Raw genomic sequence first — 12350 nt, 5'->3', positions numbered from 1 at the left:
AAAGGGATTTGTGGACTCATGTCACAAGACACAAAGTGGGCCTCCCATGGGTACTACGCAGCTCGAGACTGAGGGAGGAGAGGATGGATTCAGGAAGGAGCTCCTGCAGAGCTCCCCAAGAGCTGCTGACTCAAGCTCCCAGTTCCCTTCTCACCTTTCCTGTACAGGAAACAGGTGCAAGCCTAAAATGGAAGACACATTAGGGCCAAGGAGAAGGAGTGGGGGGGGGGGGGAGAAAGGGAGGGAGGGAGAGAGACAGAGAAAGAGAGAGAGAATATGTGTATGTGTGTGTATGCACTCATGGCATGGCACAGCTTGTGAAAGCTGGTTCTCTGCTTCTACCATGTGGATCCTGGTGCTCAAACTCAGGTTGTCAAACTTCATGGCAGCTGCTTCTACTCTCTGAGCCATCTTGCTGGCCCAACGCTGGTATTTTCAAAAGTCAGATTCTAACAACCCCTTAGCATCTGGGGAGTTTTAAGATCAGAGGAGAAACTTTGGTGAAAATGGTACTGCTGTTTGAAATCAAAACCACAACTTACTCCTGGCCTCCCTGTAGACAGGTTGGAGCTTAGGCCTTAATCCCTGATACCTGCCCACCTACCAGTGTTGGGAGGCGGGGGCTTGTTGTGAATCCACTTCACTACTTTGACACCATTCTGGGCAGTGGCAATGTTCACTCCTGGAATGCAGGTGATGAAGTGCTCTAAAGGGACACCCCTGGGGCTGTCTTGGATTATTTCTAGGTCACCAAACTCCGCAGCATAGCAATCTGGAAAGCTGAAGGGGGTAAAGGTTAAATGAAAATAATAAAAAGGGCAGTGTAGGCTGAACAGCAGGCTTTAATCTGTATCTGCTGAGAAATAACTGCTGTAGTACTGGCCTCTGTGACACATTCTAACAGCTCTAGAAATTCCTGGGCAGTGTTCTGTAGGGAGTTAAGTATGGAATTGGCCTTTGGCTGTGGCCTGGTGTACTCTGATGAATGATTTTCTCTCAGCCTTGGAACCTGAACACAGATGAAATGATGCACTTTATTGGCACCTGTACAGCTTTCACTATGGATGCACCTTTTCCTGCAGAGAAGAAACTGTCCTCGTTTTTTATGAAATTCAACATAAACCCTGTTTCTTGTTGAAATATTGAGTGCAGGGATCCATTTCTCAAAATTCAACCCCAGGACAGAGCCCTATTTCTAATCCTTGGTTCAGTCAGTAGGCAAACTGCAGGAATGACCCTATAACACTCGACTTCCAATGGCTAACATGGCTCACCTTAGCAAAGGCACAGTGCCCTCATGGGTCTGGAGAAGACTATGAACTTGAGGTGCAAACACTTTCAAAGAGAGGACCACAAAAGGAATCTTGTAAGAGTCTGGATCAAATTCATGTTCACTGCAGGAAAGACAGCAAGCAGTGAGCTGACGCTTCTCAGGAGTGGAAAGCATTCCTTGCTCACACTCTCTGGAGGGCGCTGATGTACCTGAAGTTCTTATTAGAGCAGTGCTGCCTGCAGACAGGTTCATGATACTCCAACTCTTCAAACAGAACTGGGCTGCAGTTTGTGGAGGAGCCATCATGTGACTGGGAAGAGCCTAGGGGGCTCTGGCGGGCCTGGCTGCTGGGTAAGAGACGCACCAGTGGCCCAATTCCCTGTTCACGGATTGCAATCGTGTCTGTTAATTTATATAAATCAGACACATTTAACTTGTGTCCATACCTAAGAACAGGAAAGAGATGTTATCTTAGAATGCTTTTCTTTTTTCTTTTTAAGATTTATTTATTTATTATACATACAGTGTTCTGCCTACATGTATGCCTGCACACCAGAAAAGGGCACCAGATCTCATTACAGATGGTTGTGAGCCACCATGTGGTTGCTAGGAACTGAACTCAAGATTTCTGGAAGAGCAGTAAGTACTCTTAACTTCTGAACCATCTCTCCAGCCCTAAAACGTTTTCTTATGTAGAAACACCTGACCTGTTTAAATAAAGAAATATAGAATGGCTTCCCCATCTCCCCAAGAGTGACATGAAACTACTGAGCTCATTCAATCCTGCAGCCATGTGGTTCCCTGCCAGCTACAACAGTACTCTCATTTGGTAGCTCCTTCCCCCTCCAGTGTCCTCACCTCAAGTGTCTAAGATGTGAGTTCTCTCAACATGTTCACTCCAACCACTGCCCTCTGAAGTATACTCCTTTTGAGAGATGTTCTCACCCACACTGACCTCAACTGTGAACCATTGTCCTCTATACCTGGACTCCTCAACCCTGGCTTGGATTTGCTATAGCTGGAGCATAATGGCCCAGGCTCTGGAAGCAGACAGATTTGAGTTCACATGCTGACTCTACTGCAGCCTCTGTAAACTTAGTCAAGATAAACAACCAGTTTGAGCCTCAATTTTGCTGTCTTTAAAACACAGTGATAACTTGTACCTCACAGTGCTGAATGAGGATAGTGTGTGACTAGGCACAGGTGGGGCTTGGCCTGGGTACTAGCAATTCCTTCCTACCTCTCCAGGTTCCATTGCCAGTTCCCCACATCCATCAGTCTTCTTTGGGGTCTCCCCACAGGGGGAGATAAACATTATCTCTACGCTCTCTCACTGTTGGTCCTAAACTCTCGTTCCTGTAGAGTGAAAATGACTGGTCTCTCAGGACTGACCCTGGCTCAGGCTCTCAACCCTTCCCTCCTGGCTCCATGTCACCAGGAGCCCCCAAACCTCACCCTGCCTCCTGCCCGAGATTCCCCATGTCTGCCATGCTCTCTTTCCACATGCTTTCCTTATCCCACCACCCTCACCACTGGGACCTCGCTTGCTTCCCTGGCCTTCCATCCAGTTATACCTCCCTCGCACCTCTTCTGGCTCTATCTGCTTCCCTGCCCATCACAATGCCTCTTCAGCAAATAGCAGCCAGTACTTTCAGAGCCAACATCTCTCTCACAGAGCCTCCAAAATAGCACTCCAACTCTCTAGATCGAGACTCCAACAGTGCCCCAAACTTCTATGTCCAAGACCTAACACTTACTGTGCCCCCACTCAAGCTTCATGCCCCTGGTTCCTGTTTAACTGCCCCGCCATGTTCCCAGATCAAATGTTTTCTACCTTTTACCTTGCCATTTGGCTTCCTACCCAACACCAGTCATCTGTTCCTGATCCACAGGCACTTGAATTTCCTCTTTCTTTAAAAAAAAAATTATTTCATGTGTATACATGTTTTGCCTACACGTACATTTATGCACCACATATGTGCAATGCCCTTGGAGGCCAGAAAATAACATCATATCCACTGGATATGGAGTTATAGGTGTGTGTGAGTTGCCATGTGGGTGCTGGAAATTGAATCTGGGTCAACTGCAAGAACCTCCTAACTACTGACCCATCTCTTTAGCCCAGTGGTTCTCAACCTTCTTATTCTGTGACACTTTAATACAGCTCCTCATGTTGTGGTGTCCCACCTCAGCCTAAGTTATTTTTGTTGCTACTTCATAACTGTAATTTTGCTACTGCTATGAATCATAATGTAAACATCTGATATGCAGGATATCTAATATTTGACCCCTGTGACAGGGTTGATTGACCTCCAAAGGGATTGCTACCCACGAGTTAAGCTCTAGTCCACCCATCCATGCCTCCATCCATTTACTTAGTTTTTGAGACAGTATCTCAGTCTGTCCTTTGCACAGCTGAGTATGTCGTGAACTCCTGATATCCTGACCTCCACTCCCAAATGTTGGAATTACCAATACATGCCACCAGGTCTCAAAGAGACTTAAAATTTCTGTAGCACATAATTCCTTGTAGTCTAACTGCATCAGCACAGAACTGGCCCAGTGCAGAACTCTTCCTCTTTTTCCCTCTCCTTGAAGATGGTTCTGACCACCATACCTCTCTGCTCACCCCCATTCCTCCATCCATGCAGCGGCTCATTCATTACTCATGGAGTAACTGCCACACCCCTGTGCTGCCTTCCTTTGGATCTCTAAAGCATTCTCTCTTCCCTGAACCTCCTTTTCACTGACATTTCTCTTTCATTCACAGAAGAATTTGAGAGATTTTCTCTTTCCTTCTAACAAACTCTTTGGACCCAGAACCATGCCCTTTGCAAATCTGCATTTTCTGCAGTGCCTCAGCTTTTCATAACACCTGTTGTGCACTGTACACTGAAGATTCTAGACCCTGTCTAAAGTATAGAGCAAGCTCACAAGTGCCATTCAAAGAGTAATAAAACTAGTTGGTAAAACAAAATAAAAGAGCTTAGCTTTGAGAACTGTGGTGGTTTGAATAAAAATGACCTTCATGAACTCATAGGGAGTGAACTATTAGGAGATGCGGCCTTGTCAGAGGAAGTATGTCAATGGGGGTGGGCTTTGAGGTTTCAGAAGCTCAAGCCAGGCCCAGTCTCTCTCTCTTCTTGCTGCCTGTGGATCTGGATTTAGAATTCACAAGCTCCTTCTCCAGCACCATGCCTGCCTGCCTGCCTGTGTGTCATCATGCTTCCCTCCAAGAGGATAATGGACTAAACCTCTGAAACAGTAATCCAGATCCAATTAAATGTTTTCCTTTATAAGAGTTACTATGGTCATAGTGTCTCTTCACATCAATAAAACAGAAGGTTGAGTCTAAATTTGCTAAAAAGGAAAGTTTAAAGAAAGTGCTAGATTCAAATTTCCAATCTGGTCAGTACTGTCTCTGTGAGAAGTTCCTTAGGGGTGAGCATGATAGTTTTTCATATAAAGTCACCAATCACTACTGACTGTATCAATGGAACAGTAAGCAGAACTTACCTCTTTTCATAGATGTCTATAAATTTAAAGAGAGGCAAACAACAGGCGGGGGCATCCTGAAGAATAGAGATTGTTTCTGCACTGTAGGACAAAAACCATGAGTTAGAGAAGGGACTACTCCTGTATATTACAAAGTATATGTATATTTTCTTCTTTTTTTTTCTTTCAGTTTTTCAAAAGATAGGGTTTCTCTGTGCAGCCCTGGCTGTCCTGGAACTCCCTCTGTAGGCCAAGCTGGCCTTGAACTCATAGAGATCCTCCTGCCCTGTCTCCCAAATGCTGGGATTAAAGGTGTGTGCCACTACCACCTGGCCAAAGTATGTTTTTTAAACGTTCACAAAACTAACACAATGTACATGCAGAGTGAACTTCCTAGTTTCTGATATGTCAGAGTTTACTTTTCAGAAAAGTTAAAAAGAAAATCAAAAGGATTTTTGGGACAAGTCAATGAAAGATTATAAAGTCATTCCCTGGGATTCTGTGGGACTCAGTAACAGGACCACATCAGTGCAGCAGAAAGACATGGGGTCTCCTGAGGACAGGGGCAGGGGCACACACTGGGTTTTAACTCAGAGTGAAGGCAGAATAGCTTGAGTTATCTCTTGCCATGTGTGTCTTATGTGTTAGATGTATGGAACTGGGATTCCTGCATGTGGTTGGATATGTAATTGCACACTGTATCTTCATCACTCTTCACAAAAAACATACAAAAAGTACTCAAAGAAAAACAAACAAAAAAGCCCAACCTGGAAGGGTGATTAGCCTGGAGCCACAGGATTAGAGGGCTTTTCTCCAGTTCTCTTACTTCCCCAAATACTGCAAAAACCTGAGTATTATTTTTATTCTAAGGAAAAAACAAAAAACACCAACAACTTCAAATACTGTCCAAATACAAATCAGAGAGGTCCTTAATATTCCAACACTCAGAGTGAATCCTATTTCACTAGCTCCCCACCACAGCGGGACAGCCAAAGCAGCACACACTGACCCAGTCATCAGAGAGACTCTACACTAGGACTCCAGCCAACACTTTACCCTTTTCAGGCTTCTGGGCGTTACTGTAGGGGAGTGCTAGTCTTAGAACCTGTTCTGGGTATACAGTATGCTACTTCACTCCCAAAGGCCTACCAAGTTCAAGTTTGAAAAAGAGCCAGAGGGTGGATTTCAAATCCTATTAATTCACAATAACCTTTACTGCATGCAAGAAGATTGGAAATGTGATAAAATATTTATTATTTTTCAAACTGTTTGTGAGTCAGTTGTTATGTCCTGATGTGAATGTCTTGGATGCTGTTTTTTTACCTTAGTAAAGATAGTGACTTGCTGGCAGCTCCGGTGGAGAGCGAGACCAGAATCTTCTTGCTGCCAATCTTGTGCCTCTGGAGGCTGGTCACTGCACAGATTGCTTCTTGCAGGTTTCCCATCTGCACAATGGCCTTGAGCTGGTAATCGGTATGGGGACTGAGCTCAACACTCTTGACCTACAATAGGACAAAATAAAACAGAGCACTACCAGTATCTACCCAGAGCTTGTCATCTTAAAAAATGAGAATGAACTATTGAGAAATACTAGTATATGTCAGGGCCTGCATGAGGTAACTTGTCTGAATGAGGTACTACAGGTGACCAGAGTGCAGGTGATCTTCAGAGAAGCTAGCCTGGCCAGTCTGCCTGTGTGCTCTGGCATATGTCACTCAGAGACCAGTGTTTCTGTGACTCTGCAAAATCCCAGGTTTATAAAAGGTACACTTTTTAGCAAACTGCACCTAAACACTGGACTGGGTACATTAAAATATAATGGGAAACAGCCAACATTCCTTTAGACCAGTAGTTCTCAACCTGTAGGTCACAACCCCTTTGGGGGTTGAATGAACCTTTCACAGAGGTCATATATCAGATATCCTGCATATCAGATATTTACATTACAATCCCTAACTATTGTTAAATTACAGTTATTAAGTAGCAATGAAAGTAATTTTATGGTTGGTGGTCACTACAACATGAGGAACTGTATTAAAGGGTCATAGCATTAGGAAGGTTGAGAACCACTGCTTTAGATTTTCTGTACTTCTGGATGTATGCAGCTCTTAGTCTCTCTATCTATTAGACAGGCACTTCTCATGACTAGCTTCATTTTCTCTGGGGTGATGTCCTAAACTGTGTGTTCTATATTTCTTCCAACACACAGAAGGGAAAAAAAGTTCAAACCTGCCTAGTCATACCCATGTCCTGGCTGTGGTTCTGTGTGTCCATTAGACCCTCTGGTTGGTACTAAACTCCACCAGGGGTAAAACCAGCAAGGACAGGAGTGAAAAGGTGGTTGGGGAGCAGAAGCTGGAGGAACCACTCAGCAGTTAAGAGTTTACATAGATTACTCTTCCAGAGGACCAAAGTTCAATCAAAGCATCCATGTTGGGGGGCATAAAACTGCCTATAACTTTAGCTCCAAAAGACCTGACACTCTGGCAACTACATACATCTGCACATATCCACACAGATACACACACATCCACATAACTAATTTATATCTTAAAAAAAAAAAGAGTGAAACTGGGTATTGTGGCTTATGCCTTTAATCAAATCAACTGGGAGGCTAAGGCAGAAGGATCTCACATACCTAAGACTAGTCTGAGCGACAGAGTTGAGATCCTGTCTTAAAAATGCCACCCACTCCCAAAAATTCAAACTAATTACCCTAATAACAAGAGTGAAGGTACCTGGCCATGCCTGGAAAAGGCCTCCTGGAGGAGCTGCTGCAGCTCCTTCCGGGACAGCCTGTAGTCCACGTTGCTGACCTGGATGTCAACACCATTTGCAAATGGGTCTGGGCAGTCATCACTGCTACTAGGATTGGCAACGTTGAAAGCAAGTGGCAAGGCTCTGTTTAAAAGGTTTGGAGACATACTCCTGCAGAAAACACACAAGATGTGAACAGTTCTAGGCAGTGGGTTCTGCCAACAGTTCTAGGCAGTGGGTTCTGCCAGTTCGGCTTTGTCTAAAACTACCAATAAAAGACCTTCCTATTTGTGTTGCAGTGGATTGTACCTTAAACCTATGCTGATTTAGGCTTACTGTCTAAAGTACTATGAGTTGACCTCAATAAAAATTATTCAATATCAAATGTTATTTCACAGAAATATTTAAAGCAAAATGGAGAAAATACAGGAAGCCTTCTTAAATTAAAATTCCACTCTGGGCATTTTAGTTTTACAAACTTAGTCTCTAATGCTTAGGTAAGGTTTAACCTCCTCTGATTTACAAGGCCTACAATCACAGTAGGGCAGGCTCTGGTGACAACTGTTACATGAAATTGTACATTCCCTTTCTGCAACGATTTAATTTTTTTTCTAAGATCTCACTAATTAGCTCTTGCTGTGCTGAGATTCAGTATGTAGACCAGCTGAACTCAATCTCATAGATCTAAGATCACTGCTTCCCAAGTGCTGGGATGAAAGGCATGTGCTACTGTGCCTAGCTTTTCCAGTGATTCTTAATCAGCTCTGCATAGCAAATGCAGTGTAAAAACAGGTCTTTGTGGCAGCTCTGTTTGCCAAGTCTCACAGCAGCCTCCCACAAAGCACCATATTAAGAGAGGCCAATGCACATCTCATTTTGGCTTCCCTCAACACAAAGAGTGTTAAAATGTTGGTTGTTTTTATTCAAGGCCTTACCAAGTTAACACAGGTTGGCCTTGAACTCATTTATGTAACCCAGGCTTGTGATCCTCCTGTCTCAGCTTCCCAAATGCTGGGAATATAAGTATGTACCACTATACCTGAATATAAGGACATCTTAACGTACTTCCCTGTTGACATGGAATCACCTCAATTTCCAAATGGAGGAGGGAACAATGGAGGAAAGCACTGCCTCTGAATGTCAGCTATGGTAACTTTCAGGGAGGGTCTGGCAGGGGAAATGCAGATCTGTCTCGGTGTCTAATATAGTGACCTGTAACCTTCCTGCTGCACATTCACCCCGTGAGTGAGAAAGCTGGACTTACCTTGGAGACCAAGACTGAGAGGTGAGCAGAGGGCTGACTTGCCTTGAGGCGATCAGCTTGCTGAATGCAGATGGATAGCTCACTTGGAAGACAGTTTCCTCTCTCTCCTTCTTCTCTACAGGAGAGCTGGCAACAGTCCAGGAACTGAGGTTCTCTTTTCTAACAGGAAGGAGAATTTGTAAATGTCACAGGTCTCCCATGGTTTCATAGAAGCAGTGACCAAGAAAGAAAAACTGGACATACTTCTGACTGCTTCTGTAAAGTGGCTCCATCAAGCCTGTGTTCTTCAGGGTGGGCACTGAAGTACTTAGACTACCATTAGGTAGTGCTGCCAGCCTCCCATGGCCTTGCTGGTGCTCACTGTTTCTGCTGCCAGTCTTTGACTCCATTCGGCACAATTCCTTTAAAGACACAAGTAGAGCCAAGCGGTGGTGGCGCACCCCTTTAATCCCAGCAATCAGGAGGCAAAGGCAGGCGGATCTCTGTGAATTTGAGGCCAGCCTGGGCTACAGAGTGAGTTCCAGGAAAGGTGCAAAGCTATATAGAAAAAACCCTGTCTCGAAAAACCAAAACCAAAACAAAACAAAAAAGACACAAGTGCAATGGCCTTAAAACCTAAGTACCAGCTGGGGGGTGGTGGCGCACGCCTTTAATCCCAGCACTCAGGAGGCAGAGCCAGGTGAATCTCTGTGAGCTCAAGGCCAGCCTGGTCTACAGAGTGAGATCCAGGACAGGCACCAAAACTACACAGAGAAACCTTGTCTCAAAAACAACAACAACAACAACAACAACAACAACAAAAAAAAAACCCAAAACAACAACAACATAAAAAAAACCAACCAACAAACAAAAAACCAAATCAAACCAACCCTCCCCAAAACAAACACCTAAGTACCTCAGATGGGTTAGATACTATACAGAGAGTAAAGCGACTAAGTCTCAGCAAAAACAAAAGGACACAACAGGAACTGGCAGGCACAGGACACACAGAAAGAAACCAAACCTATCATAAACTTCAAAATGCAAGAGATATCAAAATTACCTGTAAACTTTTAATGTTTATGTTTTTTGTAGCAGATCCAGAATTTGCCTGCAACCCTTTTCCAGGCATGGCTTTGGCACTGGGTGACTGTTCATTTGTGTCTTTGATGAGGCACAACTTTGTGTTAACTTTTTTCGGTGACTTCACTTTATCGGCAATTGCATTTGAATTCTTGGCTTCAAGGAATTCTCTATGCTTTGGAGTTAACGACACAATGATCCTGTTACCAAAGACATCTTCATTTTCCATTCGCTTCTGGGCCCGCTCTGCACTGTCTTGGTTTATGAAGCGGAGAATTGCACTGCAGCCTGTGATACTCAGCACTTTGCCACCACAGTTATCAGACAAGCGCCTAAGCCTGTTGCTGATGCTCTTGCCATCTTTATTGGCTGGTAGGTTATAAACATAGAGCAGAGTGTGGCACTGCAAGCACAGGGAAAGTGTTACTTCAGGGTCAGTCAAAAGCACACATTCAATTTCAAAACAAGAACAAATGTGATCTCCACTTCCAACTAACTCACACAAGAGGTAGGGACAGCAACTCTGACAGGAAAGGGTAAACCTATTCAGTGTAACTAAATGATGTTTCCAAACATCAGTTAGGCATGGATAAACTGAGTGACTCTGTTTCTATACATTGTCCAGAAGAGACCAACCGAGAGACCAGTAACTAGCTGCCTGGGGTGAAAAGGGAGTCAACACCAACTGGCAGACATCACATGGAAACCATTTCAAACTGCAAGTGCAACTTAGTAAATATTAAAAACCAATGAGCCGGGCTGGAGAGATGGCTCAGAGGTTAAGAGCACTGACTGCTCTTCCAGAGGTCCTGAGTTCAGTTCCCAGCAACCACATGGTGGCTCACAGCCATCTGTAATGAGATCTGGTGCCCTCTTCTGACCTGCAGTCATACATGCTTTATACATAATAAATAAATCTTCAAAAAAAATAAACAAATAAAAACTAATGAGCCTACAGAGCGAGTTCCAGGATAGGCCCCAAAGCTACACAGAGAAACCCTGTCTCGAAAAACAAAACAAAAACAAAAAAACAAAAAACAAACTTAAAAACCACACACAAAAAAAACCCAAAACAAAATAAACAAACAAACAAAAAAAAAACCACAATGAGCTGTACATATCAGTCAATAGCTGGTTACTTCTGTGGTCAGAACCCTTCCAGATATCTTGGCATGTATGTATCAAGAAATAGGGCCAGGCAGTGGTGGCACGCACGCCTTTAATCCCAGCACTAGGGAGGCAGAGACAGGTGGAGTTTGAGGCCAGCCTGGTATACAGGGCAAGTTCCAGGAGAGCCAAGACTAGAGAGAAACCCTTCTGGAAAAACTGAAAATAAATAAATAAATATAGAAACGGGGGTTGGGGGTTTAGCTCAGGGGTAGAGTGCATACCTAGAAAGCACAAGGCCCTGGGTTTGGTCCTCAGTTCCAAAAGAAAGGAATAGAACTGTGAAAATGCTAGGAGAATGAAGATATTCAAGGGCAACAGCAAAAGAAAAAGATTTGCTAAAAAAGGTTTAGTAAGGCCAACTATAGGCAGATACCACTTTTTTATCTGTCACACTGGTAAATATTTTAAAGAACATTCTCACTGATAAGAATAGGAAGAGACAATTCTCACTGATAAGTGTAAGAATCAATGCCACCTTCTTGGAGGACAAGAAGGACCTTGCCAGTGACTTCTGACCCAGAGCCACCACAGGTGAGAATGACAGCCTGGGTCAGCTGCTGGAGACAGTAAAAACTGAGTAGGAAACTTGTCCAATAATAGGCAGACTGCTTTAACAAATCCAGGGCCAGCCACAGACATGCTGTCAGTCAGCATTCTTTTTTGTTTATTCATTCTATTTTAAGACAGGGTTTCCTTGTGTAGCCCTGGCTGTCCTGGAATTCACTCTGTAGACCAGGCTGGCCTCAAACTCAGATCTGCCAGCCTCTGCCTCCTGGGATTAAAGGTGTGCACCACCACAGCCTGGCTTGTCAGTTAGCATCCCAATGCTTAAAATTATGGGCAATTTGTATCAGTATTCTATGTGGACATGGAAATACATCCAAGTTATGATACTAAGCTTTAAAAAAGACAAGTGCTTATCTCTGAGATAAAAACACAAGTTGGTTCTCTAGGCAAGTTTGAAAAGCACTAAATTTTATTTATTTATTTGTTTATTTATTTATTTACCATATTTATTCAAGACAAGGATTTGAGGTTTCCAAGTTTATTTCAAACTCTGATCAACCTCTTGCAAAAAACAGAACCTCGACCTGGTGACCGCTTGCTGAGGGCTGTCTCTCAGCCTCTACAACCTACCACTAGAAACCAACAGAGGCAGCCAGGCGGTGGTAGCGCACACCTTTAATCCCAGCACTCGGGAGGCAGAGCCAGGCGGATCTCTGTGAGTTCGAGGCCAGTCTGGGCTACCAAGTGAGTTCCAGGAAAGGCGCAAAGCTACACAGAGAAACCCTGTGTCTCAAAAAACCAAAAATAAATAAATAAATAAAA

The 12350-nt window shown here is 43.9% G+C and overlaps 1 protein-coding gene across 6 annotated transcripts in view; it reads right to left on the bottom strand.

Annotated features, from left to right (window-relative positions):
* Marf1 (meiosis regulator and mRNA stability factor 1) overlaps positions 1-12350 on the bottom strand; it is a 48255-nt gene that overhangs the window by 22772 nt on the left and 13133 nt on the right. For all 6 annotated transcript variants that reach the window (XM_016002410.3, XM_076577812.1, XM_076577814.1 and 3 more), the window contains 9 exons: positions 9832-10254; positions 9033-9190; positions 8790-8948; positions 7507-7696; positions 6092-6270; positions 4790-4870; positions 1483-1719; positions 1275-1394; positions 605-780 (listed from right to left, as the gene is read on the bottom strand). In XM_016002410.3, coding sequence (XP_015857896.1) covers positions 605-780; positions 1275-1394; positions 1483-1719; positions 4790-4870; positions 6092-6270; positions 7507-7696; positions 8790-8948; positions 9033-9190; positions 9832-10254 — 1723 coding nt within the window. The remainder of the gene's footprint in view (positions 1-604; positions 781-1274; positions 1395-1482; positions 1720-4789; positions 4871-6091; positions 6271-7506; positions 7697-8789; positions 8949-9032; positions 9191-9831; positions 10255-12350) is intronic.

Source organism: Peromyscus maniculatus, chromosome 8 (assembly GCF_049852395.1).
Source record: "Peromyscus maniculatus bairdii isolate BWxNUB_F1_BW_parent chromosome 8, HU_Pman_BW_mat_3.1, whole genome shotgun sequence".
NCBI lineage: Eukaryota > Metazoa > Chordata > Mammalia > Rodentia > Cricetidae > Peromyscus > Peromyscus maniculatus.
Note: the sequence above shows the minus strand (reverse complement) of the source record. Positions and strands in the feature narration are given on the sequence as shown.